This window comes from Erigeron canadensis, chromosome 3 (assembly GCF_010389155.1).
Source record: "Erigeron canadensis isolate Cc75 chromosome 3, C_canadensis_v1, whole genome shotgun sequence".
NCBI classification, from domain to species: domain Eukaryota; kingdom Viridiplantae; phylum Streptophyta; class Magnoliopsida; order Asterales; family Asteraceae; genus Erigeron; species Erigeron canadensis.
The window spans coordinates 28,645,955-28,661,925 of NC_057763.1; the positions used below are offsets into that span (position 1 = coordinate 28,645,955).

Genomic DNA, 15,971 nt, shown 5'->3' on the forward strand with positions numbered 1-15,971 from the left:
ATATATTATATTTATCATTACTGTTTATTAGTTAACTTCGATCATCAGTTTACTTTAACCACAGTTTATTTCATACATACTAATCATGTATATAGCATATTCAAATTTCTTTATGATACATTCTTTTTTTTGAACAACAGTGGTTTATGATACAATTTATACAGCTACCGTATATCGTACGAGTATTAAGACTAGTATAGTATATAGGTCACTTTATATATTTACTGTACAATTTATTTATAAAGTTATTAATAAAAATCACAATTCGAATAGCTTCTTTTATTTTTCTAAATTTTGTTAATTTGAGTTTTTACACTCGACATCCCGGAATAACAAATTAATTCCTTTATAAATTATAAATTTATATATATTGGGTATTGCTTATACGAGAAAATTAAACTTAAAATGTTTTTTTTTTTTTGAACATTAAACTTAAAATGTTTAATACTAATTAATCATTGACACGTAAAGTAGTGATCGGCGTAAATCGTGCCAAAAATCCGACACGAATAATGGACTCGTTTTTGTCGCAACCACATTTTAATTGATCAGGATGTTCTAATGTAAAAATCATATAAGTTCGATATTAGATTTATTTTTTCGTTCTATATAACATTACTCTCAAACATCACAAAAATGGTTTAATGACAAATAAAGATATTTGTTTTTTCATAAAAAGTTTCAGGTTTGAGGCATATCTTACTTTGTTTTTTCATAAAAAGTTTTGGATTTGAGGCATATCTTAGTCATATCTAGAGATGCTCACCTATAATGACCTGAACGAGTTTGCCTTCCCAAATGCCTAGATGATAAATGTTTTTCATCAACTAGGTTAACTTAAAAATTCATTTTACAAAAGTATATCTAGTCTAATCAGTTAAGATAATGTATATTGTATCTCTCGTCTCTTGAGAATGTTATCATTTCGTACCTTTTTAAGATGGGGAGTGATAAATGTACAAATTATTTAGACATCTACATCAATACGTGTTCTGCGTAATATACAATGCACATTTGTTATAGATGGACAAAATTTGTTATAGTCTTATAAATATATCACCCCCTTTTAAAATAGTTTGCACTAAATAAGAAAATAATATCAGGAATCCTATTTTATGAGGATTAGTGTAGTAATTGAAGTGTGAAAAGGGGGAGCGCAATGATAAGGAGATAAAAGGTATCCTAACTGGTGGCTAGCTGTAGATGCTTTCCAAATGACAGGAATTAGATAATAGCTAGATAGCCTGCCCTGGAAGAAACACAACTACCTCAAAGCACACAACCACTATCAGTATAGTCTACTCCATAATACTCTTATGATTATATTTTATACCGGCAAATATAGAAAATGATAATATTTTTAATTTATAAAGATAAATACACATGTCATTTAATTGAAAGGGGCGCAAAGTGTATGGCACTATGACTTTATATTAAAAATAGAATTTGCTAGTAATAGTTTAAAACTCAATCAACATTAACACTGCACGTAAAAGATACTTTATATGAGAATAGATTTTTTAGAAGAAAAATAATATATCCTGAAAATAGTTCTATTAATTGGATGTATTTTTTAGTACTATCAATTTTACTCCCAACCATCACCCGATGAAATTGACGATGAGATATGTTTGCTCACAATAGGTTTTAAGTTCGAGTTATTTCTACATATTTAGTAGTGACCATATGTATTCAATTACGTACATCTATAGTGATATGGTGTTTACCCTTACAAATCTATGGTGATAAATGTTCTTATCGAGGGGTATAGATTGAATATATATTCAAGCTTTTTAACATGAATTAGTTAACACAATATATGATGGGCTTTTCGTAAATAATTTTGTAGAAAAAAATTCAATCAATATTTGTCTCATGAGAATGTAATCATTTCGTAGTTAGTACCTTTCTAAGACAGTATGCAATAAAATACATTTTGGAAACTTTTTATAAGAACTACTAGACATGTGCCTATTACTTGAAATATATAAACCATATACATCGATTAGGACATATACGTTATAAGCATGTACGGTGCAACGGTGTGATGATGATGGTGGCAACAAAAGCAACATGTGTTACTGGCGGTGTGACGGTGGTGGCGCTAGCGTTGTGTGGTTATATATGAATGTAAAAGTAGTAATTGATGTAAAAAGGGTAATGCCATTGGCGGAACTACTACCTTCATAAGAGGGTAGCCAGGCTACTGGTCCGTTCAACCCATTTAGTGTAAACTTTTTTGATATACTTAAATTTTTTTAATGGTGCTACGGGAAAAATAAATTTGGAATACCCGTCAATGTGGATAACTCTAAATTTTTGAAAGTTTTTATAACAATAAAACTTATAGAGATGTATTTGTACCATTAAGTTAGAAACAAAAACTAACACAAGTGATAATACTCTTATAAAACGCTATAATAGCAAAATATTGTTAAAAAGTTGATTATAAATCGTAACAATTTAGTCGTTAAGATTACTTTATATTGGTAATTTGGTATGAGGCTAGTGAAAAAATTTCGTGCTACGGGTCAATAGGAATCCTAGTTCCACCACTGGGTATTGCATTATTTTGATGGATTTCCAAAATAGTGTAAAAAGAAATGCTTCAAATCATTGCTATTTGACCTTGAGGGAGAAATGGTTAAATAATTTTATTATAGGTATTATAGGTATTAGGTGTAGATATTAAATTTGTGAATACAAGAGAAAGGTAAGTCGGGTAAATCATATTAATTATTTTTTTGAGAAAATGAGATGAAATCAAATATAGTATAAATTTTTTGTTTTAAACATACCTTAAGTCATGTTTAAAATTGCCAAAACAAACTTGTCAAACAAAGGCACTTGTTATTAACATATCAAAATTGTCAAAACAAACTGGTCAAACAAAGACATTTTCATTTTACGTATTGAAGAGAGAAGGAAAAATGTTCTTCATCTTTAGAGATTTATGCATACAAGTTGCATGCAAAAAACTAAACGTTATTATAGTTACAAAGAGTTTTTAACGCAACAACTTTCATTAATGAATATTGATATTAAGTAACGATAAGAACGATGCTAGCTAGCTTACGATTGTCTTATAAGTCATATCCAATAAATTCTCACATCAAAACATATCCAATAAAGTAAGGGCCACTCTCCGGATTTAGCAATAATATAGTCGTGAGTTTTTTTCCGTTTGGTCCGACCGTCCGAGGTCCTTATGGGATTGAAATAGTCTTTTTACTTTTGGATAGAGACAACGGTTAAAATTTAACCTTCCCCATATCCCACTTGTAAAGATTAAGTAGTCTTGTTCTTGTTGTTGTTAGTCGTTAGCGAGCTATAGTGATTTTTTTTTTCACTAAATGGACCAAAGTTCAATAAATGATTGATACGGATGATGTATTTAGCATTTTCCGCATTTTCCTTTTATTAATTAGTAAGAACTCAATTCTATCATTCCAGTTAATTAAAAGTAAAATAATTTGCCAACAAATTTTTAAGGATGAATTGCAAAAAAAAAAAAGTATCGAAGTTTTTTAATTTAAGTTGTTCTACTTTTTGCTTAGCAATAAAAGGTATATATCAAAATTATTAAAAAAATTTTTTTTAAAAAAAAGTATTATTTTTTTTTAAAAAAAATATTTTTTTTTTTTTTAAAATAATATTTTTTTAACGGTGGTTAACTCACCTCTTGTTAACTATATTATTAATAATATTAATAAGTTTGTTTTTATAGTTTCAAGAAATTGGATACCTTTTATTGCTAAAAAAAAGTAGGATACGTTAAATTTAAAAATCAACAAACTTCAATGTCTTTTTGTGCAATTTACCCAATTTTTATTCTAGTGGTTCATGAAAGAGAGAGAAAAAAAAGCTTTGCCTTTCAGAAATTTCTTGTTCAAACACAAATGTCGACAGTTCAATAACTCAAAAATAACAAGTAACATTTGCCTTAAAAAATAATATTAAAACGATTTCAAAAATTAAATTACTCGTACTTTAGACAAAAACACTACTTCTGTTTTTGTTAACGATATTTTAAATGTGTTAGGATTTACATATGCTACTTTTAGGCCTTAACTTATGCTTTAGAAATTAAGCACGTTATATAAAGGACAAGTGTCAACAACTCAACATATATTTGGCAAAATGCGTTGCACCTCAACAAAAAAACGTAGTTATCCAAAACAACTCATTCCGAATTTAATCAACTTTATAGAAATGCTTATCATATGGGTTAATAAAAAAGTAAAAAAACGATATGATGTAAGCTATTTTTAACAATTAACATGCTTTTAATTAATTCGTTTATCATGTTTTTAATAATCGAATTTAAATCATAACTTGCATGCATGATGCATGACAGAAAGATGTCACTCCAAGCTAGCTTATAAATATGTATACTTTAATTATATCAATACTATAATTATCTTTTTTAGTTTTGTGAAAAACAATAAGCCCTTATTAAATGAAGTTTGGATTTTTAACAACCCGTCACGCACTATATGTGCATCATACACAACACGACATTTTGTCTAGATTGTTATGGATGTTTATTTGGTCAAAACTATTTTCTAGTTTGTTAGGGGAGGTTTGTTTTTTGTTTTTTTAGTGCATCAACATTTTGTTATTAATTTGTATACTTTTTTTCATTATTATTTACGAAAACTTATATCCTTTTAACTACGAGTATTTAATAACTTTACCAAATTTATCAAAAAACTAATTATAGTGCATGTAACTGATATATAGTTAATTTGGTTCAAAAATTTTAAGAAAACTTTATCAAATGTTTGGAATAAGAAGTGTAATATTGTTTATGGGTCTTTCTCGATTTTAACTCCGCAACGAAATATATACTATAGAACGCTAACTTTCTAGAACTATAATAAAAAGGAAAGGTCAATCTCTAATTTTATGTGTTTGAACGTATTTGGAAAATTAAGTTTTGCTAATTTTCATAGGGGGGAGGATTAGTGGTAGAAGCATGGTTTACACTTTACTGCATATGTCAAAATGAAAAAGTCTAAGTAGTAGAAAATAAACACGTTTTGTTTTCATTTGACCATTTCACAAGTCATCGTGCCCTATTAACCCTCTATCGCACCACTTTTTTCCCTTTCCTCTCTTTTATTGTGAACAATAATTTATCGAAACCAATCTTGCAAAATTCCCAAAATTTACTTTATTAATCTAAAGTTTACGTCTTTATTTAGTTTATTTTAGTTACATTTTTTATGTTATTATTATTAGAAGCGTACCAACATAACGAATCACTGATAATTTAAAAAAAAAAAAAAAAAATTAAATAACTATTATATTATGTTAATATATACTTATCAGTAGTACCATAAAAGAGCTAAAAATAAAGTAAACTTTGTATTAAAAATCTTGTTAACATTTTAAATTTATACTCCTTTATAAAACAAACTTCTCATCCCCCTCCTTAATTTTAAAAACCTGAAATGACATATTTACCCTCCATCTTAATATATTATTATTTCTATTTTATATATAGATTGTGACTAAAATGCCCTTAGAAAAATTCAACATCTATCTTTTTCTTACGCAGAAATACATAACAAAAACCTTAACTCAAAGTTCCCCCGCTCCTCCCCCCATTTCATATCCCACATAACAATTTCATCACATCTCCAGCCGTAATAAAATTACTTTTACGTTAATAATCACACCATCATCGTCGCCATTACAATTGCTGCATTGTATGGACACCAATCTAGTATATAGTACGAGTAATAAATTTTCTAAATTATGAAACCAAACCAAATTTAAATTTATATCTAGAATATATCTAGAATAATGTAATATTTGTCAAAGAAAAAGAATGGAATTGAAAAAAAAAAAAAAAAAAAAAAAAAAGTCTATGTTATGTTATCCCCTACTCCACTCCCACTCTTGACCGACTTCACCACCCAACTACTCAACGTGTACCCGCCACATTTCACAACTAATTCATAGATTTATAATAATAATCTATCTTATTTTAATTCATTATCTATGTGTATATATATATTCACCAATATTCTATCCAAGTAAAGATTAACCTCTACAACACTCTCACCGTCACCCCTCACGCAACTATATATCTATATCTATCTCTATATATATATTCACACCCTTAATTGTACTCTTCACTCCTATCACTCAAACAAAAACCCAAACAAATGGCACTCGAAACTCTCAACACAACCACACCACCACAACCGCCGCCACAACAACCGTCTTTCCACCGTCACACCACCACCCCCGTCCAAGATTCTTCCATCAAAGGCAAACGATCTAAACGACCAAGAACCAACTTAAACGACAACCAGCTAATTATGCCTGAAAAACCAACTGAAGAAGAATACTTAGCTTTTTGCTTAATGTTATTAGCCCGCGGCAGCCCATCCGCCGCCGCCGTCACAATTCCGACGACGACCCAAGACAACAATTCTCACAAGTGTAGCGTGTGTAACAAGGAATTCCAATCTTATCAAGCATTAGGTGGTCATAAAGCTAGTCACCGGAAAAACACCCCAGATCATGACAACCACCATTCCGCCACCGTAAGTCCACCGTCAAATTCATCGGTTTTGAAACCAAGTGGTCGAGCCCATGAATGTTCTATATGTCACAGAAGTTTTCCGACCGGTCAAGCGTTAGGTGGTCATAAAAGGAGACATTACGATGGTACCCCTGGAAGCGCCGCCACGAATTCCGACGGCGGCGCCACCACCACGTCAAGTCAAAGCCACCAGCCGCGTGGATTTGACCTCAATTTGCCTGCTTTTCCTGACTTCCAAATGGGGTTGAGCGTTGACTGTGGGAAGAAAAGTCAACTATTGACTACTGATGAACAAGAAGTTGAAAGTCCATTGCCTACAAAGAAACCGCGTTTATCTAATTATATCGCCGATTAATTGTCTCTACAAAAGTTCATAATACGAAAATATGGCATCATCATTAAATTCATTTATTGTATTTTTTTTATTTTGAATTATATACTTTTTTTTTTTTAATTAAAGATTGAATTAGAATAGAAAGAATAGAATAGATGGATGTTGTACATAGAAAATAGAATTTCTTGTGTCATGTTCATTTAGTTGCTAGTACTATACAGTTGATTTGATTCATTGACATTAATATATATGAAATGTGATCTTATTTTATTTAATCTTTTATCTATCTATATTATATTAATTAAAGTGATAGGTCAATTTTTTTCTTTTTATTGTCTTTCAAGAGCAATTTTTAGGTTAATGGGAGGTGAATACATTGCTTCTTTTGAGTTTTCGGGTGAACTTAATTATTATGCTGTTTAATTTAGTAAGTAGAAGCTAAAAAAAAAACTAAATCTTAACGGTTAATATTTGTTGTAAAAAATAATTTAATTTATAGTATTTTAATTACTTGTGGCATGCACCACATATGGTGATGAATGAAAACAATATAAACCGCCCATGTGGGTTCATGCCTAAATGCACATGTTAAAGCCCATATTCATGGCTATCAATTACCGTTAAAATCATTAGTGGTACCGAAAAAAAAAAAAACTTTATTTATTCCTATTTCCTTACACTTATTAATGTGTTTTTTATGGAGAAAGTGTAAGTTTGTTATAAAATGAAACAAAAGTGGTGGCCGAAAAGTGGGGTGTGTTGGACAGATAAGAATGACGAATTAAAGGTGTCATTGGTTAACACTGTGTCGTGCTGGAAACAGTTTTATACTAGCTTACAAATAAAGCATATACATATTAAACTATAGTCCACGTATTACGCATATTCTAAAATACGTCATTTTAGTTATTACGCTAAAAAACCGCCATTGGGAATGTTGAAAAGTAAACGTGTACTAAGACCAACCAAGTAGAATGTTGCGTTTAGTTAGCATATACTAACCAAGTCTTACAAAAGAGTGATATACACACAATATATTGTTTTAAAGAATTAAATTAGATGAAGAAAAAAATGAACTTAATATAGATATATAATGGACGTACACTTCTTTTAAGTTAATTAAACTTTAATTAAATGCATATCGATGGGTGAATTAGTAACAAGATGTTAATTTAAGTTATTTTCAAATCTCGTTGGATAAGCTTCTTTTGTACCATCAAATAAAAAAGTAATTTTCTATTCAAAGTTATATAAGTAATTGTCTAAAAAACAAACTTTTAATGATGAAATTATACTATCAGTCTTTTATCTTTTAAATTATCTCTATTAATCTTTACATCAATTATTTACACCAGTCAAACGCTGCATTCACCACTAATAGTCGTCCCCACCATCACACCGTCGCTGCCATAACTGCCGCCACTTTGCGTGTGTACGGTGCTAGTAAGATGAGAATGAATAAACTGTTTTAGAAAACGGCTATAAGGTTAGATACTTAGATTGCATATATGACATATGAGAACTAAAAACTCCTTTTTTCTAGAGTAAACCGATAATGGATTCTTCTCACTTATATATCCTTGAATGCATTTTCGATTTTGTAGTAAGTTTGTATGAAAATATACATGTCACGCATAACCATATATATAGTTGAAACTTTTGTATTGAAAATTTTGATATGTTTATATTTTCAAGAGTGAAATCTAATTATCAAACTTTTATTGTTAACTTGTAAGTTGTAACTCAACAATGCATTGAATTTGGTAGAAGTGAGTGGCAAGTGTCCACGATTTCATTAATCCTTGTATATATCTTTGTTTATGTACCACCAAATCATGCATTTGTTTTCATCTTTGAAGTATGATGAGGAAATCTTTATAGCATAAATGAACCAAGGTTTTAAATATTGTATATTGATAAATTCGTAAAAATGTTTAAATCATGTAACTAGCTAATCAAAAACTTTTACTTGACAATTCATATCACTACAAATAAAAGTTCATTTGTTCACACTTGGTTATAAAAAATGTGAAAAAATTTATGAATTGAATCATATATAAAAATGTGTAGAAAAAAGTTACATTTGAAAATGTGAATAAATTTCAAAAGTTGTAAATTTTTCACACTTATAAGTGTGTAAACAAAATGTTAACACTTAAAAGTGTGAACAATTGTAAAACATTTTCACACTTAAAAGTGTGAAAGCCAATTTGTAACACATGATTTCTTCACACCCTCCATATGTAAAGAAAATAAATGTTACAAATTAACTTCCACACTCTTAAGTGTGAACAATTGATATATTTTTACACACTTAAAAGTGTGAACTTTTCTTTTCCACATTTATAAGTGTGTAAATATTGTTATTTTTTAAATTTCTTCACATTTTAAAATGTAAATTATTTCTACACACTTTTAAATGTGATTAAATTAACAAATTTTTTCACACTTTTTAAAGTTATGGAAAAACAAGTGTGAAAAAATGACATATATGGGTTGTCACGTATATGATGTTACATAATTTGGACAACTTATCAAGTTGTCAACATACAATATCCAAAAAAAGTTGTTTGTTTTTACTATATATATCAGGTCTTAGTTAGTTACACCTTATTAAAATATATGCATGCTTCGGACTTTTATGTCATATAAGCTTAACATCAACGACCAATGACACCGGGATAGCAATTAGTGCTCACAATATTTTGACACGATAAGATACTTCATTTAATGTTCAAAAAAAAGATACTTCATTTGAAATTCACACGGGAATAAATAAGCTATGTTGTGAATTTTCTATAAGAAAACTTTTGAATCTAACTTAACTTTCAATGGAATTTTCGGAGTATAAAGTTATAATATGTATATAAAAAAAAAGATTTATATAATAGAAATAGAAAAATGGTGCAAATTATAATGTGTTTATATCTATTTGAATGTTCTAAAATTTTTAAGTATAATTAAAGAAACGATTATGAGTTTACCGGCCTACAGTCTTAAAGTTTCTTCAAATTATGGTTTTAAATTCCTTAATGACGTAATTAGTTAAGAAAGAACTCAAAGAAGTATCGAGATTCCTTCTTGTGATGTCTAGAAGATTTGAATGAAACCTAAACTTAATGTGATTTCTTAAGGGTGAAGATTTTACAATCTGAAAACCCATTGAGATAGAGATACCGGCCCACCAGGCCAGATGAATGTCATGGATCAACGCCCAAGATCTAACGTATGCACCGACTCAAGTGTTTGGGCTCAGCCTTCATATATCTTCTCGTGGGTTCGTGGCTCAGTGGTCAGTAGCTCACTAATCACTCATGTCATTCTTACTTAAACTTTGTTCTTATTTTTTTATTATTATTTTTTTTAAAGTTAATTTCAATTCAGACGTGCTGGAGGCAATTTTAACCAACAATTCGCTGGACCTTCAACCCCCTCTTTATGGAAAATACCTTGAGATGAGAAACCCAAGACTCGAACTCGAGACCTTGGAGAAAACTCACCTCCGAGTCCCACAAAATTAAACTTTGTTCTAGTTCATGTTACAAAATTAAAATCTATCTAATTATATAGAAAGAAGAAAAAAAGAAAGTAAAGAAGAACAAGATATTAAATTCGGTGTAATGGTGTATATCGGTGAAGTCGAGTTCTATAAATCTAAAACAGCAAATCAGATACCACAACCCTAAAAAAATGTTCACTCATAACGGAGACAACAACAATAGTTTGATATTATGTCTGAAGCACTGTATGTACGTATTCTTGAAAGGTGAGGGAGAGAGATGCATGGTGGTAAGATAGAAGAAGAATTGAATGAGAATTATATGAGAGTAAGATATAATTGAAAATATTTTTACTTGTGAAAGTTATGGTTTTTATAGTAGTTTTTGTAATACATTTTGTAAATCTAATGCGGTCATTTTCATAATGCATTTGACCGTTCTTCAAAATTTGAGTTTAATATATTTGACACAATCTTTTTTAGAGTTCCAGAAGCTTTAGCTTTTTATTTTAAATTAAAAGCTCCTAAAATTTTAAAAGCTTTATTTGGATGCAACTGACTTAAGCTTTTATTTGAAAGAAAAAGCTCCAAAGCGAAATGTTACTTCAAGTAGCATTTCAGAAGCTTTAGCTTTTCGAAGGAGCTTTTAATCTTTAAAAGTACACATATACCTTTTGAATTTGCAGCTACAGTTATCATACCAAACACTTTTAAAAAATAAAAGTTATATATTACAGCTCTAACTAAAAGTTACAGCTACTTTTGCCAAACATGCATTCGACTCCTGTTCTTAAACATATAAACTAATTAACTATAAATATTATTATAATTATATATGAATACATATATGTAAAGATAAATTGAAATTTAATTAATACAAATCAATCTACACCATTTATTATTTTCTCTTTCAATAAAGTTGTGATGAATGACAATTAACAACTCATTAAAAACAACTTGTATATTATATATTAAAAAACTACCATTAGAATTTTATAATAGGTATAATATAAATTTTAAAAGACCAAGTTATTTTTTTTTGATAATCAAGTCCAAAAGCTATAGAAAGTAATATTCGTATCATTTGTTTTGATAGATATACCATAATTATGCCTTACCGGATTGTTTCTCAAAAGCTACTATACTTGCCCAATATCATCCTCCCCTACATTAATAGAACAATGGGACAATAATTGCCGCATCTGGGCAGATGACAACATGAATGGGCTTGTCATTTAAAAAGACGTCTGATATTCCGACCATATTTTTGGTAACCCGACCAGACTATCAATGAGAAGGGGCCCGCTTTTACTCTATCATTTTTGCCATTACACATATGGGGGCCCACACTATTTTGGTTGTGATACCAAAATATTTGGTTGGGATACACCACCCGTTTAAAAACACATAGATGTATAGTAGCTTAGAGGAATCTTTTGTTTTTTCTTGCCAATCATCACATCCCATTGTTTCCTTTCGACACAACCATCTTAAATCTTGAATTAATAATTAATTATACTCGAAATATATTAATAAAACTAGTTTACAATATTGTTGTAAGATGGACGGCAAAAAGTTCTATATATGGAATCCAATAAGTAACCGGAAATTATCCCGTGAAAAATCAATTATATCGTTTTCATGCACAAACAAAATAGTTTTAGTAAATTCATATAATGATTTTAAGATGAAAATCAAAAATAAATATTATTATAAGAAAGGGTGTAATCGGTTCATATTTCAATTCTTCCATCAGTAAGTTTTTGCTCTATTAGTTCCCTCATTTTTTGGCACTTTTTGGTTTAGGTCAAATCTCCTCCAAATCGATCTCATGGATCGAGCCGATGCTTCTAACCGTTTTTCACCTATCTCTCTTTCTCTCTTTTTCTCTCTCCCCTACCAGCCAACCACCCCTAGGCCCCAACAAATTGGTAAATTTTTGGACAAATTGGTTTGTATTTGGTTTGGCCACATGCCAATTCATGATTGGATGTAATATTTGCCACAGGTTTGCTGATGATACATCGGCATTACACTCTTGACCTTATGGATCATCCAAATTGATAATTTCTTTATGCTTTATGAATTTTCATGTACTTGTTTCATTATGATTTACTGGTTAAAATGTTGTTTTATTTTATTTTACTTTGGCGAACTGAAACATCTTAGTAGCCGGAGAAAAAGAAAGCAAAAGCGGGTAAGGCTCTAACCCTGAACCGAAAAGGTAAACTATTGCCAAGAGAGAGCGGATAAATGGCTCGATACTAAATGAACGAATATCTCCTCTAGATGGAAGAAGATTTTCTTTGAAAAGTAATTTTGTACCATTTGCTAGAGCTTGAAGAATTCCTAAAAGGTTAATAATTGTTTTACAATAATCTGACTCATTATATACCATCTAGTTATTTATATGATGTAATTGTATCAAAATATTTTTGTAATCGTTGTAAATCTATTCACTTAATTCATATTACTCACTCAAAATCGCCCGTTTTCCCACTGAGAGAGGTTTGGGCCGTCTGAATTTAGCTTGTTTTGATCCGAACCTTTCTTAGATCTCAAAATAAAAATAAAATAAAATTGTAATGGTATGATGTTGTTTAATATATATCTTTTAAATATTAGAAAGTAGAAGATATAAAATGCAAATGGAACGAAAGTGAGATAACGAGTCACGGCTAACAAGGAAGTTTTGAAAGGGTGGTATCTTTATCTCTACATGCTCTCCAAAAGACATAACCCCATCCTTATTTTTAAGTATTTAGTTCATAAGTTAAGGATAACTTTCACATATGATTAAGCTGTATGAATCTATATATGATTTGTAATTGGGTTTTTAGTAGAAACTTTCACATAATGATTAAGCTGTCATAGAAATCTTCATGAAAAAGTTTATCCGTTTCCATTTTTGCTTTTAGTAGCCATGATTATTATAATCATGATCTTTATCTTAGGATTTTAGGATATTATGTACTTAATTAATAAAGGGTAAGATTCCGATAAAAATACTCTTAAAATAAGAACGGTGAGAACACTTAAAAACATCATTTTGATGCTTTAAAAATCCATAAAACTAACATTATCCATAACTAATTATCATTATTTAAGTGTTTAACAATACATTGATCCGTCAAAATCAAAAAAATCATGTTTTTTGTTGGATGCATCATTTTGATGAATATGCATCCAAGATAGATGCTCAAAACAAAAAACATGATTTTCTCAATTTTGACAGACCAATGTATTGTTAAACATTATGTTAGTTTTATAAACTTTTAATGCATCAAAATGAAGTATTTAAATGTTTTCACCGTATTTTATTTTAAGTGTGTTCTTATTTGATTTGCCTCCAATTAATTAATGGATATTTAGTTTGCTTATATATAGGCATATAGCATGTTGCAAGCATATGATCTATCTATGATCTTGGTCTTGAAACTCTTGATCATAACATCATAGAATTTCGATTTAACATGTCAAAACCTTGTTCTTCTTGGAGTAACATCATTTGATTAAGTAGTATTTTACTATCTCGATTGGATGGTATGTTCTCGATCTTATAAAACAACAGTGATTCAAGATAAACTATTTAAGAATATTGAATATGTATTAGTTAAGAAGAAAAAAGAAAAAATGAAAAGAAAAGACCAGAAAGATATTTGATTTATTGTTTGAAATTCCTTATTAGTGTTAAGGATAGATGTTTCTCAACTAGAAGACCAGATGCCATATATAGGCTTCGAATACTCACAAAAACATACATTGTTTATTGATTCTAGAAAATCCACATTACGTTTGCAACAACTTAAGGGAAAATTTACCACAATATATAAGTTTTATAATAAAAACATGTAAAACACAAATTTATCGAGTTGTATAATGATATTTATATAATATGAGGGAAGAAATGAAAATAAGGTCAATTTAAGAGTAGTTTGATGAAGTAAGTTTGTTCTAGAAACAATTAATTAAACAAATGGGCGGCATTGATTCCAAAGAAAGTGGAAGGTCACACAATCGAACCTCCTCATCCAAACCCCATGTATATATGCTTGCGGAGACACGTAGCCGCCCTTTGCCCAATACCTTTGGAGCAACCACCATACATCATTAATTAACTTAACCATGGCTACCCAACCTCCTCAACCAACATACCTATTATTTAAAATTAGGTTTTCTAATCGCTCCCATGTTACATCATCACCTCAATTATATATTTTAATGATGCCATTATGGATGTTGAATTTTGAACTTTAAGTTAAACTTGAGTGTTTTTGGCAAACACCATATGTCGATATGTGTCATTTACAATGTGTTTTGTCACTTCAGTGGTAAATTTATGGGATTATTACTTATGGATATAACTAATTATCCTAAAATGTTTATGTTATGTAAAGATCTTGTAAAATGCCTATGTAATGTAATGAACTTTTAAATTATGGTTATTGGATGTACCCGGATATATGTGACAATCATATAAGTTGTTCTACCTAAAGCATGTAGAAGAGAAACTATGACCTCGTAAGAAGTAAAAATCGAACTTATGAACTAGATATCTAAAAACAACGATGTTAACCCCTTAATAACTTTCATGTTGCTTTCAAAATTGTGCCTTAAAAACCATAAAGTATTACTATTAAAAGTAATAAAAGTGTTACTAAAGCTTAAAACATGCATCAACACATAAAGCTTAAAAGTCTTTTACCTGCTCCACTTTTACCTATCGTGGAACAAGTCACATTTTATTTTATTTTATTTTCTTGTTAAGCTTTGTTTGAATATATATAAATGTATAGAATATATGGATGTATTGAGTAAGTTAAATAAGTTATCCATTAAATAATTGTATATTTTTGTGATCATTTTGCCTTCTTAGATAAAATAACTTTTTTATGTTAAGTTAGCATTGATAAATGATTAAACAAAGATTTGATATGAATAAACTTTGCCTACCAGAAAATTTCATAACTTCTATTAAACATAATAATTAAGAATTAACAGAAAATTGCACATAAGCGTGAATCAAGTCGAGCGGGAGATAAATTCTAAGTAAAATAATCAATTATCATTCCCAAAGCTTATTTGGGTTTAATTTACTTGTTAGAAGTCAAAATCCACACAAAAAATCACCATTATTGTAGACTATAATATTAATCAATGAGTAAAAAGAAACAGCGATATTCGGATTTATTGATAAAATGTGTTTACATATGTTAAAAATGTGTCACTAAAAAAAACAAAAAAACTTAGGTCCCTAAAAGATTCGTGTGGCTAGATTTGGCAGCTAAGTAGTTTCATTTTGTAAATAAACTGATTCACTCTATACAGAATATTTAAGCGATTCTATTAGTTGACTGTTATTAATATAACTATAACTAGTTATTAATAAGAGAATGATATTATTACGTACAATACTGTAAAAGTTAATCAACATGTAAAAGGGTGATCCCATATCATTTCTGTTAATAATATTATAATCATTGGATGACATGTAAGGACTTTGGTCTGACAGTATTTCATGTTGCAACAATTCCCTACCTTCTTTAATTGGTTCCTTGTATATCTAATCCTCTATATAA

At 29.4% G+C, this 15,971-nt stretch overlaps 1 protein-coding gene across 1 annotated transcript; it reads left to right on the forward strand.

Annotated features, from left to right (window-relative positions):
• Window positions 1-6,033: 6,033 nt before the first annotated feature.
• On the forward strand, window positions 6,034-7,163 carry LOC122593308 (zinc finger protein ZAT10-like). Its single transcript, XM_043765701.1, has one exon. It carries the CDS (start codon window positions 6,177-6,179, stop codon window positions 6,912-6,914), a length of 738 nt encoding a protein of 245 aa, XP_043621636.1. The 5' UTR covers window positions 6,034-6,176; the 3' UTR covers window positions 6,915-7,163.
• The last annotated feature ends 8,808 nt before the right edge of the window (window positions 7,164-15,971 follow it).

Excerpts from the sequence above, each read along its gene's own strand:
- LOC122593308 (XM_043765701.1), top strand. The coding sequence starts at position 6,177 with ATGGCACTCGAAACTCTCAACACAACCACACCACCACAACCGCCGCCA.